Source organism: Garra rufa, chromosome 9 (genome assembly GCF_049309525.1).
Source record: "Garra rufa chromosome 9, GarRuf1.0, whole genome shotgun sequence".
Lineage (NCBI taxonomy): Eukaryota > Metazoa > Chordata > Actinopteri > Cypriniformes > Cyprinidae > Garra > Garra rufa.
In genome coordinates this window covers 8,725,521-8,739,901 of record NC_133369.1, presented here as the reverse complement: position 1 = coordinate 8,739,901, position 14,381 = coordinate 8,725,521, and the positions used below count along the sequence as shown (strand labels likewise).

Below are 14,381 nucleotides of genomic sequence, written 5' to 3'. Positions count from 1 at the left end.
GTTCCCCAGAAGACAAAAATAAGTTACATTTACCCTTATCTTCAAATTCAAAAAGTTTTCATCCCCTGACTCTTAATGCATTGTTTCCTTCTGAAGCATCAGTGAGCATTTCAACCTTCTGTAATAGTTGCATGAGTCCCTCAGTTGTCCTCAGTGTAAAAAATATGGATCTCAAAATCATACAGTCATTGTTGGAAAAGGTTCAAATACACAAAATTGCTGAAAAAACGAAGAATCTGTGGGAACTGAAAGACTTCTCTGAAAAACAGCGGGCAGTTTAATTGTTCAGGACAAACAAGGGACTCATGAACAACTATCACTAAACAAAAAAACAGCTGTGGATCATTCAGGTAACAACACAGTATTAATGATTAAGTGTATGTAAACTTTTGAATGCGTCATTTGTAAATTCAACTATTAGGTCTACATAATATCTTTTATGTGAAAGGTCTTATTCAGGTCAGTACTAAATAAAAAATAACATGCATTTTGTATGTTCACTCTTATTTTGGTAAAATAATTAACATTTTGCAGATTCTGCAAGGTGTATGTAAACTTCTGACCTCAGCTGTACTTTTGATGTATAGCCTAAATCTACAAGGCCGATGCTAAAATATGAAAGAACAGTATTTACGTGTTGTCAGCTTATGAAAACGTACAGTATGAAATCAACATTATGAATTAAAACCTTATTAAAACTTTAATTTGCTGTGCACCCTATGGGGATTCGAACTCTGTTTGTGAACGTTTGGCGGCAAATTAAAATGTGCGCTCTGACTAACATGCAGCCGAGGTTGAAACGAGGTTGTTTATGTAATAAATAAAATAAAGCTGCTTTTTATAAGTTATAACTAAAACAGAGGTAGAACAGTGTTATTATAGCCTCAAGTTTCTGACGCAACTTTCTGTCCAGCCGTTAGGCGGCAGTATTGCCATTTCAGCCGTCCGGCTTTTAAACAGTGAAGAAGGATCTGCATGAATCGCTTCCTGTGTGTTATACAAAAACAACACGCTGGAGACGAAAGGTGAGTGAAATGATTTCGACATTTGATCATTAATTTTTTCTCTGTCACTTATTGTGCTAACGTAAACATGAAATTATACGAAGTTTGCCGCTTAAATATAGCATTTATATGACATTTATGGATCGCTAGAATGATTTCTGAAGGGTAATGTGTAAAGTGATGATGCTGAAAATTTAGCTTCCCATCAAAGAAATAAATTACATTTTAAAATATATTCAAATAGAAAATAGATATTTCAAATTGTAATAATATATTTAGCAGTTTTGCTGTTTTTACTTTAGCGTTGACCTATTTGAGAACTAAATGAAACATTAAAATCATTTCCAAACTTTTTTGGCATATCTATCTATCTATGAACAACATAGACATGCATTATTTTTGATAAAATCACAGAATCATCTTATAAGTATGTTACAGAATGCTTGAGCATCTAGTTGTAGTTTTTAAATCCTAAAGAAGGCAAATTGTGTTTGAGCTGCCAAATGACAACCTTAACAAATCACTCCCTGACAGAAATTTCTTAGTAATCCTTTGATGTTTTCCTGCAGTTGGTCTGGTCTGCGCCTGATGCTGTCCAGTGCTCTCCGCTGCCTGCGTCCCTCCACCTGCTCCCTTGCCTTAACCAGACAGGTGACCCATCACCGGCCTAACATGGGTCCTGTAGAGACCACAATACAGACAAAACTGACCCAGGGCCTCAATCCTGAGCACCTGGAGGTCATAAACGAGAGTCACATGCATGCCGTGCCCGCTGGTTCAGAGTCCCACTTCAGAGTTCTGGTGGTGAGTCCTCAATTTGAGGGTCTTTCGCTCTTGCAGCGCCATCGGCTTGTAAACGAGACTCTGAAGGAGGAGCTCAGCAGCTGTGTTCATGCCCTCGCCATCCAGGCTAAGACGCCCCAGCAGTGGAGCAGCAACCCTAGCATGGCTAAAAGCCCCCCGTGCATGGGAGGATCCAAGCATGATGACACAATGGCCGAGAAACTGAAGGCGGGTCGAGACTGACTGTCACTTCAGAAAGAAAAACTCTGTTGATGGGTATTTTAATAATATAGTAAGCAGATATGAAGTTAATCAGTTGGTTCCTCATGCATATTTCTCATCTGGAGCTGAGCGGGGCTAATACTTACAATTAATTGACTTCATACAAACATTAGTATTATTATTATGCGATTTGTTCTTAATAGCTTCGAATGGTTAAGTGTTCTAATAAAACATTATTTATGCTTAATTTATATCAGTAGCAAATGCTTTTCTTTTATCAATTGAAATTAAAATGATCACCAAATTTTTATTTCAGATTTTATGAAAACATTTAGTAAGAATAAGAAATAATGTATGGTATGGTTTTCAGACTGCTGATTTGCCAAAAAGGCCTAATAATACCTAATTTGTTGATGAGTTTTGAAATTTCAATAAAACTTTCCATTAGCTACAGTTTTTTTTTCCACAAAATAAAAACAAAAGTCTTTAATTTTTCATTATATATCAACTTTTAATTCATTTATCAAAATGGCAAAATCAGTGAAATGCCAAAGGTTTTGGTTTTCATGACAAAAAGAAATATTCAAAATGTATTGTTTAATTTACATTCCGCAAAGAACATTTTTTTGTCGCTTTTTGGATGTACATTACCAGTCAGAGGTTTTTGAACCGTAAGATTTTTAATGCAAGCCTTATTTGATCCAAAGTACAGCAAAAATGTTGATAATTTTTACTATTTAAAATAATGTATTTATTTGAATATATTTTAAAATGTAATTTATTCCTGAATTTTTAGCATCATTACTCTAGTCACATGATCCTTCAGAAATCATTCTAATATTCCGACTATTTATTATTATATTGAAAACATGTGAGTAGAATTTTTTCAGGTTTCTTTGATGAATAGAAAGTTCAGAAGAGCATTTATCTGAAGAGTCTTTTGTAACATTATAAATCTCTTTATCATCACTTTTGATCAATTTAAAGTGTCCTTGCTAAATAAAAATTATACTGACTCCAAGCTTTCAAATGGTATAGTATATAATGTTACAAAAGCTTTTTATTTCGGATAATTGCTGATTTTTTGGATCTTTCTATTCATCAAAGATTCCTGAAAAAAAATAACTCAACTGTTTTAAATATTACTATTAATAATAATATAATAATAATAATAAATGTTACTTGAGTAGCCAATCAGCATATTAGAATGATTTCTGAAGGGTCATGTGACACTGAAGACTGGAGTGATGATGCTAAAATTATAGCTTTAATCACAGGAAATAAATTAAATTTTGAAATCTATTCAAATAGAACACAGTTATTTTAAATAGTAAAAATATTTCACAATATCACTGCAGGATTCACAAATAAATGCAGGCTTGGTGAGCAGAAGAGAATTGTTTAAAAATCATAAAAAACCTTACTGTTCAGAAATGTTTGACTGGTAGTGTAGTAAAACACCCACAGGTCTAGCAGTCTAGCATTTTCTTCTATCAGTTAAAATCAGGACTAGGTATAAATTGTCTCCAGAATCATTAATACATGTGAAAATCGTCTGGTAATTGAACCAGTAGTTGGAACTTGGCTTAGAGGAAGATAGAAATCCTGTGTTTGTCTGGTTCTACACCTTACAAATAGATATTGAAAGCAAAATTCTATGAAATGCGCGTCATATTTTGTGAGAAAGTGTGACATGCTCAAACAAAGCAGACGCTATTATAGGAATCAGCACCCAAAAATGAGTAAAGTACTGGTTTTCATTCAGCAAATATGATGCAGGGTGGTGTGGTCTAGTGATTTGGTTCATTTTCAGTTTACTTCTTATGTGATATAAGATGTATATTATATTCCACGGGGACCACAAAACCAATCATAAGGGTCATTTTGTTTTTAAATTGAGATCATCTGAATCAAGGTGAAAATCACCTTTAAAGTTGTCCAAATAAAGTTAGCAATGTATAATACTAGTCACAAATTAAGTTTTGATATATTTACAGTAGGACATTTACTAAATATATTCATGGAACATGATCTTTACCTAATATCCTAATGATTTTTGGCATAAAAGAAAAATTGTATGGGTTAACATTTTTTTATTTGTATTGGCTATTTCTACATATATGTGACCCTGGACCACAAAACTGGTCTTAAGTCGCTGGGGTATATTTGTAGCAATAGCCAAAAATACATTGTATGGGTCAAAATTATTGATCTTTCTTTTATGTCAAAAATCATTAGGAAATTAAGTAAAGATCATGTTCCATGAAGATTTTTTTGTAAAATTCCTACTGTAAACCTATCAAAATGTAATTTTTGATTAGTAATATGCATTGTTAAGAACTTAATTTGGACAACTTTAAAGGTGATTTTCTCAGTATTTTGATTTTTTTGCACCCTTAGATTCCAGATTTTCCAATAGATGTATCTCGGCCAAATATTGTCCCATCCTAACAAACCATACATCAATAGAAAGCTTATTTATTGAGCTTTCATATGATGTATATATCTCAGTTTTGTAAAATTTTACCTTATGACTGGTTTTGTGGTCCAGGGTCACATATGGTTACTTTTCAATCAAGTGAATGAACACATGGACATATAATATTTATTTAGAAGCTAAACTGTTTATTATCTTGCTTGTTGAGACCATGTAGAAACAGAAGATTATGGCCAATTATGCAGTGTTGCTGGGGAGAGCAGTCATTATTCACAAATATTTCACCACTGACCAGAATCAGAATCAAGTATTCTATAGTCAAAAAGAGATGTACATTTTTTTTTCCTTCTGCCTTCTAAAGCTGCATTGTATTATCTCAGATGTGTAGAGTATGTACAGTAACTGGCAGAAATGGTACCACCAGAGGGCAACAGAACATCAGAGCGCAGCTGTGTGTGTATAACATGACATCTGTGGAGTGCTGCCTCTTCCACTTGAAAATCACTTCTGGTTATGCAGTTGAATAAGCAGAGGTTCATTTGTGGCAAAACAAGCCATCCGGAATTGGTTCTAGCTCTATTTTGTAGGTCCCACGTTAAACACAGAAGAGTCTGACAGAAGTTATTCACAGTGGTGGCCAAAATTATTATAACACTAGTATGTTCAGCAGCTAAAAAGTCAGTTATTTCTAACTTTAGCTGTAGTGTGTCAGTAGGAGATATCAGTTTACATTTCCAGGCATTAATTTTGCCACTAAGTGTAATAATCCAGTGAGATATTTATTTATTTATTTATTTTTTGCACAAGCAGTCTGACAACAGCCAGTGCTCCACACAGAGATCTGATCTCATCATCATCCAATCTGTCTGGAATCACATGAAAACACAAAACAAACTGAGACAGACTAAATCCAGAAGATCTGTGGCAACGTCTCCAAGATGCTTCAAGAGAACTACTTGCAAAGCTACCTGAAAAACAGTGTACCTAGGGCAAAAGCTGCTTAAAACACAACTGGTGGTCACACAGAATGCTGATTTAATTTGGTTATTAGAAGTTATTTGATAAAGAAAATCTGTTTATGACATTATTTTTGACCGCATCCTCATTTTACAGCATTTTAACAAACTTTTGACAGTACTGTAGCTTTGCAGGTAGGTCTCTTGAAGCATCCTGGAGACATTGCCACAGTTCTTCTGGATTTAGTCCATCTCAGTTTATGTTTCTTCCAATCATGTGATTCCAGACAGACTGTATAATGATGAGATCAGATCTCTGTGTGGAGCACTGGCTGTTGTCAGACTCCTTATGCAAACCAAATTCTCACTGGATTATTACAATTAATGGAAAAATTAATGTTTGGAGATGTAAACTGATATTTCCTACTGACACATTACAGCAAAAGAGAAATAACTGACTTTAAACCATTTTTAGCTGCAGAAAATACTAGTGTTCTAATCCTTTTGGCCACCACTGTATTTTAGCAAAGCAATGTTGAAATGATTTATTAAAGCAACAAATATGTCAACTTTCATAATCTAATACCTAATATAAACATCAACAAGTTGTAGAGGTGATGGAAATATTTGAAGTAGATGATATGCTTTTTAAATTAACTTTATTTATCGAGAGTACAGTAGAATCTGCACACCAAATCTAAGTGTGCATTGTACTTTATTCTTGATCTGCTTTTTTGTCTTTAATCAACACAAATCAAAATAAAGACTCTTGCACAACAATAAATATATTTTGTATAATATCCACTAAACCGTATAATGGACTGTTGTCACAGTTTCATGTCTGTCATACCACTCTATACGTCTCACATTCACAAATGATTTTATCTCAAATGAATATTTAATGTCTATTTTATTATTATTTTGCTAAGTATTCATGTAAAGTATTCACTCTCAGTCCCAGTCATTATAGCAAAATTCATTTTCTCTGTCATATAAACATGCAAAAAACAACATATAGAGAGTAGTCTATATGTTAAAGAACCAGTTCAGTATTAAATATCGATGACCGATCAAAAATACAGTAAAAACAGCAGTATTGCAAAATATTATTACAATTTGAAATAACTATTTTATATTTGAATATATTTGCTTTTTGCTCTCAATTGTGCTAAGTCTGTTGCCATGTGTGTAAATGACACATTTTTTATGAAGGTAAATATGATTCGAGAGCTATGATGATGGGAAAAAAAAAACATCATTAAATACCAACATTGAAAGAAAACTCATATACACTATCAGTCAAACGACTTTTTTATGTTTTTTTTTTTAAAGAACACTTCTGCCCACCAAGCTTGCATTTATTTGATCCAAAGTACAGCAAAAATAGTATAATTTGGAAATATTTTTACTATATAAAATAACTCTTTTCTATTTGAATATATTTTAAAATGTATTTAATTTATTTCTGTGATGCAAAGCTGAATTTTCAACATCATTACTTGAGTCTTTAGTGTCATGTGATCCTTCAGAACGCATTCTAATATTCTGGTTTGCTGCTCAAGAAATATTTCGGATTATTACCGATGTTAACTATTTTACAGCTTCATATTTTTGTGGAAACTGATTTTTTTCAGGATTAATTAATTTAAAATAGGTATCTTTTCTAACATTAGAAATGATTTTACTATATTTTTAATCAATTCAATGCATCCTCACAGAAGAATTATTTTTTTTTTAAATAAAACCCTACTGACCCCAAACTTTAGGAATTATTGTATAATTCACATTATGTCTTCTGAGATAGGTAGATGGTTTGTCATCAGTGATGAGGGGTCGCTGCTGGAGAAGTGGACAGAACTGTGTTTCATCACTTTAGTATGGAGTCAACAGAAGGTAAAATAGGTTTCCCTCCCGAGTTCCTCCATGCGGAACAGATGACTCCGATCACAAAGCCAGTGAGGAATCAGAACAACTGGTGTCGTCGTTTGGCTGGAAAAACAGCAACATGACCATTTTATGGCTCTGTCCATTAGAGAGAGCCCTGGGGTGATCCCACACAGGTCAAACCAAAGTGTGTTTAACGTTCACCGTCTCAGGAGTGCACGGACGTTCCTGAAAGTGTGATTTGTGTGCTTGAGCTCCAGGTGCGGCGATGCCTGAAAGATACACGTTTGTGATGCAAGCCAGAACAGGAAGCCCTATAACGCAGGTGGGGTTATATGGCCGAGCGGCCGAAGGCTGATGTATCCCAAACGGGGTCACGGGGGCTTGCCAGGGTGGCATGGTTCAGTGGGAACCGGCCTGGTAGTGCGTCACAGCGGGGAGAGTGATGGTGCCAGGCCTGGCTGGGACCCTGGACGGTGCGCCGTTCCCGCCGGCGTTTGATTTACAGGCTTGTGCTGGATCTGGGCTCCCTGACACGGCTGACCTCTCTAGGTTGAGGGTCAATAGGTTAGGGATGGGAGCACCAAATGGCCGTCTGAAAAAGCTCCTATAGGGACCGGCCGTCTCTATGGAATAGTCGTCTGTACCATTCCTCCGTCTGATGCACTGTTTGTGTACTGTGGGGGGTGACACGTTTACCATTTGCTGGGAAACGTTCACATGTAATGTGAGGAAAACTCACTTCACATTACAAGTCCGTGGTCTAAGTCTGCTCATGTAATTCCAACCCTGTATTAAAAAAAAGTCTGCTTATGTGTTATATTAGGAGGGTATTTGGAAATTACACTACTAGTCAAAAGTTTTTGAACAGTATGATTTTTAATGTTTTTTAAAAAAGTCTCTTCTGCTCTTCAAAATCGGTTTATTTAATCCAAAGTACAGCAAAAACAGTCAAATTTTGAAATATTTGTACTATTTAAAATAACTATTTAAGTATATATTTTAACATTTGATTTATTCATGTGATTTCAAAGCTGAATTTTAGCAACATTACTCCAGTCACATGATCTTTCACAAATCGTTTTAAAATGCTGATTTGCTGCTCAAAAAACATTTTATTTTTATTATTATTATTATTATTATATTGAAAATAGCTGAGTAACATTTTTCAGGTTTCTTTGATGAAGTTCACAAGAACAGCATTTATCTGAAATGTACATCTTTTGTAACATTATACATTTCTTTATCACTTTTAATCAATTTAAAGAATCCTTGCTACATAAGTATTAATTTCTATATATTTATTTTATTTTTTTGAATGGTATGTAATGTACTCAACTGTTTTAAATATTGATGATAATAATAATAAGGAATGTTTCTTGAACAGCCAATCAGCATATTAGAATGATTTCTGAAGGATCATGTGACACTGAAGACTGGAGTAGTGATGCTGAAATTTTAGCTTTGATCACAGTAATAAATTACATTTTAAAATATATTCAAATAGAAAACAGTTATTTTAAATAGTAAAAATGTTTCCCAATTTTACTGTTTTTGCTGTACTTTGGAACAAATAAATGCAGGCTTGGTGAGCATAAGAGACTTCTTAAAACAAAAACATTAAAAATCGTACTGTTCAAAAACTTTTGACTGGTAGTGTATATGAGTTTCTTTCAATGTTGGCATTTAATGATAATTTTTTCCCTTCATAATAGCTCTCAAATCATATTCACCCTAATAAAAAATGTGCCATTTACACACATGGCAACAGGTTTAGCATAATTGGTTTAAGCATTTCTTGTGACCTGGTATTTATATATATTTTGCTGTTCAAATATATATGTTTTTGAAGGAAACCACCAAGTTTCCATTTATTTGACCCAAAATTCAAGAAAGAAACTGAAAAATGTGTAATATAATAATATTTCAAAATAAGTGTTTTCTATTTTAATATATTTAAAAATTTATTTTATTCCTGTGATGCAAAGCTGAATTTTCAGCATCATTATTCCAGTCTTCAGTGTCACACTAATCCTTTAGAAATCATTATAATATCCTGATTTAAAACATTTCTTATCAATGTTTAAAACAGTGCTGTTTAATATTTTTGTAGAAACCATAATAGATTTTACATGCATTATCATTATTCTATAATGCATAAAAAGTTCAAAAGAATGGCATTTATTTGAAATAGAAATCTTTTGTAACATTATAAATTATATTATTCTGATTTCTGGTGAATTTAATGCATTCTTTGTAAATAACAATATAAATTTCGTACTGACCCAAAACTGTAGTGTATGAAAACATGAAGTGCATTACTGTATGTTCAATGCATAAATATGTGTCCTTTTAATAATTTTGTGTGTTCTTTTTAGATCTTGAGTATTCAAAGCATTATCCACTTTACTGCATGCATGACAAAGAGCAGTTTGGACATTCTGCAAAACATCTCATTTTGTGTTTTACAAAAGTCATACAGGTTTGGAACAATGTGAGGGTGAGTAAATGATGACGGATTTCATTTATGGTTGAATTATTAGTTTTGTGTCAGCTTTTTCCATCACAATCATGTGTGTCTTTGTATTTGAAACAGGCCACTGTTAAATACATGAGCTCTAAGCAGTTTGCATTGTTTTCAGATTTCAAACAAAGAGTTGAAACAGTGCATTCAGAGAGGATCTTCTCTGGCTTGTTTATCCGTTTTGTCGTTTTGGAGGCGAAGTAGACAATTAGATTTAAGGTGAGAGTAATAGCTCATTAAGTCTTTTTAATTTGAAGGATTTTTTTTTGTCCGGCTGCTCGGCAAACGAATGAGACTAGTGAAAGAGAGGAAAGACAAAGCCGAAATGGGGAGGACAATATCCTTGTGTGGGAGAATTAGTTACACTCAGTAGTCCAAGTATTCAAAGCAGAGAGGAGATCAGCAGGGATTAAGACAAAGTCTACACAGGTGGGTGATGGGGGTCACATGACAGGACATTACCTCGTTTGGGACATTAGCGAGTAAGACAGGATGATATTCGAGTGTTATTTAATGACATGGCTCATGGTGAAACAAGAGCTGAAGCATACCACGCTAATAAAAACAACAAAAGACTTGTAAATCTTTCCTAAAATGTAGTTAAAATACAATACCCTTTTTTAAAGTTTACACAAGAGTTCATAAAATGTGAAAATGTTTGGAATAATAGCATTTACATTCAAAATGCACCCACATTTAGATCAAATTCACTTTTCAAACAAAAAATAAAAATAAAATGGGGGGAAAATTTAACTACAAAGAGATGACAGTTGAATTACACGGCTCTGAATTAAATGTAAAATCCCCTCCCAAAAAAATAAAAAAATAAATCATTGATTTGTTTATAACTTTGAAAAAAAAATCAAGGTGTGTTTTTTATTTTTTTATTGTTTATTTATTTAAAGATATATATATATATATAAGTAAGTATAACATACTTTAAAATAGATTTTATTCCTGTGATGAAAAGCTGAATTTTTATCAGCTGTTACTCCAGTCTTAAGTGTCACATGATCCTTCAGAAATAATTCTAATATGCTGATTTATTATTACAATGATCAACAACAGTTGTGCTGGCAAATATTTTTTGGAACCTGTGATTTTTTTTCAGGATTCTTTCATAAATTTTACAGTACAGTGTTTATTCAAAATATAATTTTTTTATAACAATGTAAATTATTTATTATTAACTTTTAATAAACTTTTAATTATTAACTTAATACATCCTTGGTGAATAAAAGTATTAATTTCTTTAAAAAAAAAAGAGAAAGAAACAATAAAAATGTACTGACCCCAAACTTTTGAATGGTAGTGTATAATCATTGAACTTTGAAAAAAAATTTCAAGGTGTGTTTTTTACTTTACATTATTATATTTTAATACACATTAAAAATCTATTTTATTTCTGTGATCCAACCTGAATTTTCAGCATCATTACTGCAGTATTCAGTGTCGCACTATGCTTTAGAAATCATTTTAATATGTTGATTTATTATCAGTGCTAGAAACCGTTGTGTTGCTTTATAGTTTTTTACAAACCTGTTTAATTTTTTTTTAGGATTTTTGATTAATAAAAAGTTTAAAATATAAGTATTTTCCAGCAATATACACTACTGTTCAAAGGTTTGGGGTCAGTACATTTTTATTATTTCTTTTTTTGAAAGAAATTATTACTTTTATTTATCAAGGATATGTTCAATTGATAAAAAGTGATAGCAAAGACTTATATTGTTAGAAAAGATTTCTATTTTGAATAAATGCTGTTCTTTTTAACTTTTTATTCATGAAGAGTAAGAAATTCTTTAAAAAAAAACATTAATCCCAAACTTTTTAATGACGGTGTATATATAATAAATTGCTAGGATGTTTTATAAATTAATAAATGGCTAGGATTGCTAGGGGCCCTTCAATATAATTCTGTTTATTTGTTTGTTTTAATATCTACTGGGCTAAAGCTAGCTAAATCGTTTAAAAAGTAACTAATCTCTCCGTTATTTAAGGAATAATTAATGTTTGTATCACAAAACTTAGGGTTAAAAGTTTAAGTCAATAATCCTAATGAGAAATTTTTTTTTAATAAAACAGATTACTGGAGTACATTTTACAAGAAAATACGGTTTCAGTCTTCCTAAGTACTTCCCATTTAATTCAGTGTTTTACTTTCCATTTCTTTGATTTTCTTGTAAATTATTCTAGCAGTTTCTAAGTGATAATTGTTTCTACACCACATTTCAGTGTAAAAGTAGCTAAATACAGGCTGTTTATTAGTCAGAGCTCTCCACATTGTACTGAAAGACATCTAATTGAACTCTGGGTCAAAGTAACACCGCCTAGTCAAATGGCCCTTAAATACCACCATTTTAACGAAATCTCGTTATACAAGCACACTTCATAAGAACACAAAAGATGATCGCTGACCCCTATTTGAATAAAGAGCACATAAACCGTGACTGTCCAGAATTGCAAGGGAAAAAAATTGCAGCACGTTAGTGATGGTTTCTAATTCCCCTCATTAACTTTGACCCTAAAGAGCCCGAGATAATGTTCTTCACCTGGAAATCTCCCACTCAGGGTCTGATTGTGTGAACGCAGCCAGCACAGGACAGACGTGGAGGTCATCTGCCGAAAGCAGGCCAGAGAATAGAGGGTTAATCTGCGGCGGTCCAGATGCGTGGCCTGCTGAAAAGAGTCAAAAGCGTCAGACAAAAAACCTGATCTATTGTTGGCATGTCAGCGCCGTGTGATATATTCTATCCTACATGCATAGACAAAACGGATCTGTGATTATACAAGCGCCTCGCTTACTCTCCGTCCACGTCCGCTGAAGAAGTTCTGGACACCAGGCCGTTTGACCTCTAGGTCTTCTGGTCTTTGTTCCAGATGCCCTCTGTTTTTCACCCCGCTCTGAACCCAAGGCTCCAGTGTTCCCTCTCAAAATAAAGAGACGGAGGCCCTGCGGTTTATTTTCATTAGTGCTTTAAAACGAGGCCTTGGAGAGCATAAAAGGCCAAATGAAAGAAAGCCTTAATGTGGTGATTAGAGGTTAAATAAAACATTTGAGCAAACAAACCTTGAGGTTGGCCGAGGGTTTACTGCATTTCCTCTCAACCCTTTTACGTTTAACACAAGATCTGCTCCTCCGTGCTGGCAGCTGATCTGATGTAGAGATTGTCGAAGTGTTCAATGGCTTTGTGGAGGTGAATTGAATCTCCTGTTTCTGGCTCTCCATACATTAGTATTGGTTTGGGTAGGAAGAGGTTACAGCCCTGAGGTAGTTCACGCCACATTACAACCTCTGAACCTAAGCATTAAACTTTGGCACGTAACTCGCCCCGCACCATTAGTGAATGAAACCTCAAATCAAGCAGCCTGTTGAGGATAAGTGTGCTTGTGCCATTTTTACCATAAAATCAAGTATACTTGTTGAAGGATGTGTGTGAGCCATAAATAAAGGCTTTAAAATGTGGTTTTCACTGTGAAGAACATTTTTGGCTCCCCAAAGAACTTACAGTGCACACTCTTAAAAATAATTCTTTATTGGCATTGATGGTTCCATTAAGAACCTTAAACACCTATGGAACCTTTCGTTATAGTGGAAGAGGGTTCTTTAGATTTTTAAAATGTTCTTCAAAATGGTTCTTTAAAGAACTGTTCAGTGAAAGGTTCTTTGGGGAGCCAGAAATGATTCTTCTATGGCATCACCACAAAAACATCCCTTTGGAGCTTTTATTTTTAAGAGTGCAGTTCTTAAAAGAACCTTTTACTTTCCTGGTCTGAAGAGCGTACTGTAGTCAAAAGAACCTTTTGTGGAATGGAAAAGGTCCATGGATGTTAAAGGTTCTTCGTGGAACCTTAGATAACAATAAAGAACATTTATTTTTAAGAGTGTAGACACCCTTAACATTGTACAGATTTGAGGGTGGGCTCTTTTGACAAGCACGTAGCAACAACCTAAAATGTCTGCAATGTCATGACAACCACACAGAACAGCTTATAGGATTACAAAATGAAAGCTCTGAAAGGGTGTTTTTGCAGTGATGCCACAGAAGAACCATTCTGGGTTCCCTAAAAGAACATTTCAGTCAACAGTTCTTAAAATAACCTTTCTTTCTTCTTAGTGTAAGGAACATTTGAATAATCTAAAGAATGTTTTCCACTTTAAAGAATGTTTTGTCCAAAGGAAAGTTTCCATGTTTTTTTTTAAATTTCTTCATAGAACCATTGGTGCAAAAAATAACCTTCAAAAGAACCATTTGCAGAACTTTTCTGAGTTTCCCAAAAGAACCTTTCAGTGAACATTTCTTAAAAGAGCAATTTATTTCTTAATGTGAAGAACATTATAATAATCTAAAAAGAACGTTTCTTGCAATGGAAAGATTCCATGGTTTTTTAAATTTCTTCATGGAACCATCAGTGCCAAAAAAGAGAACCATTTGCAGAGCCATTTTTGGTTCCTCAAAAGAACCTTTCAGTGAACACTCTTAAAAGAACAATTTATTTCTTAATGTGAATAACATTTGTAATATAAAGTATTTTTCCACTTTAAAGAACTTTTTTTTTTTTTGCAATGG

The 14,381-nt window shown here is 33.6% G+C and overlaps 1 protein-coding gene across 1 annotated transcript; it reads left to right on the top strand.

Annotated features, from left to right (window-relative positions):
- Positions 1–948: 948 nt before the first annotated feature.
- bola1 (bolA family member 1) lies at positions 949–2,457 on the top strand. Its single transcript, XM_073847911.1, has 2 exons — positions 949–1,025; positions 1,574–2,457. The coding sequence occupies exons 1-2, from the start codon at positions 976–978 to the stop codon at positions 2,028–2,030; spliced, it is 507 nt and encodes a 168-aa protein (XP_073704012.1). The 5' UTR covers positions 949–975; the 3' UTR covers positions 2,031–2,457.
- The last annotated feature ends 11,924 nt before the right edge of the window (positions 2,458–14,381 follow it).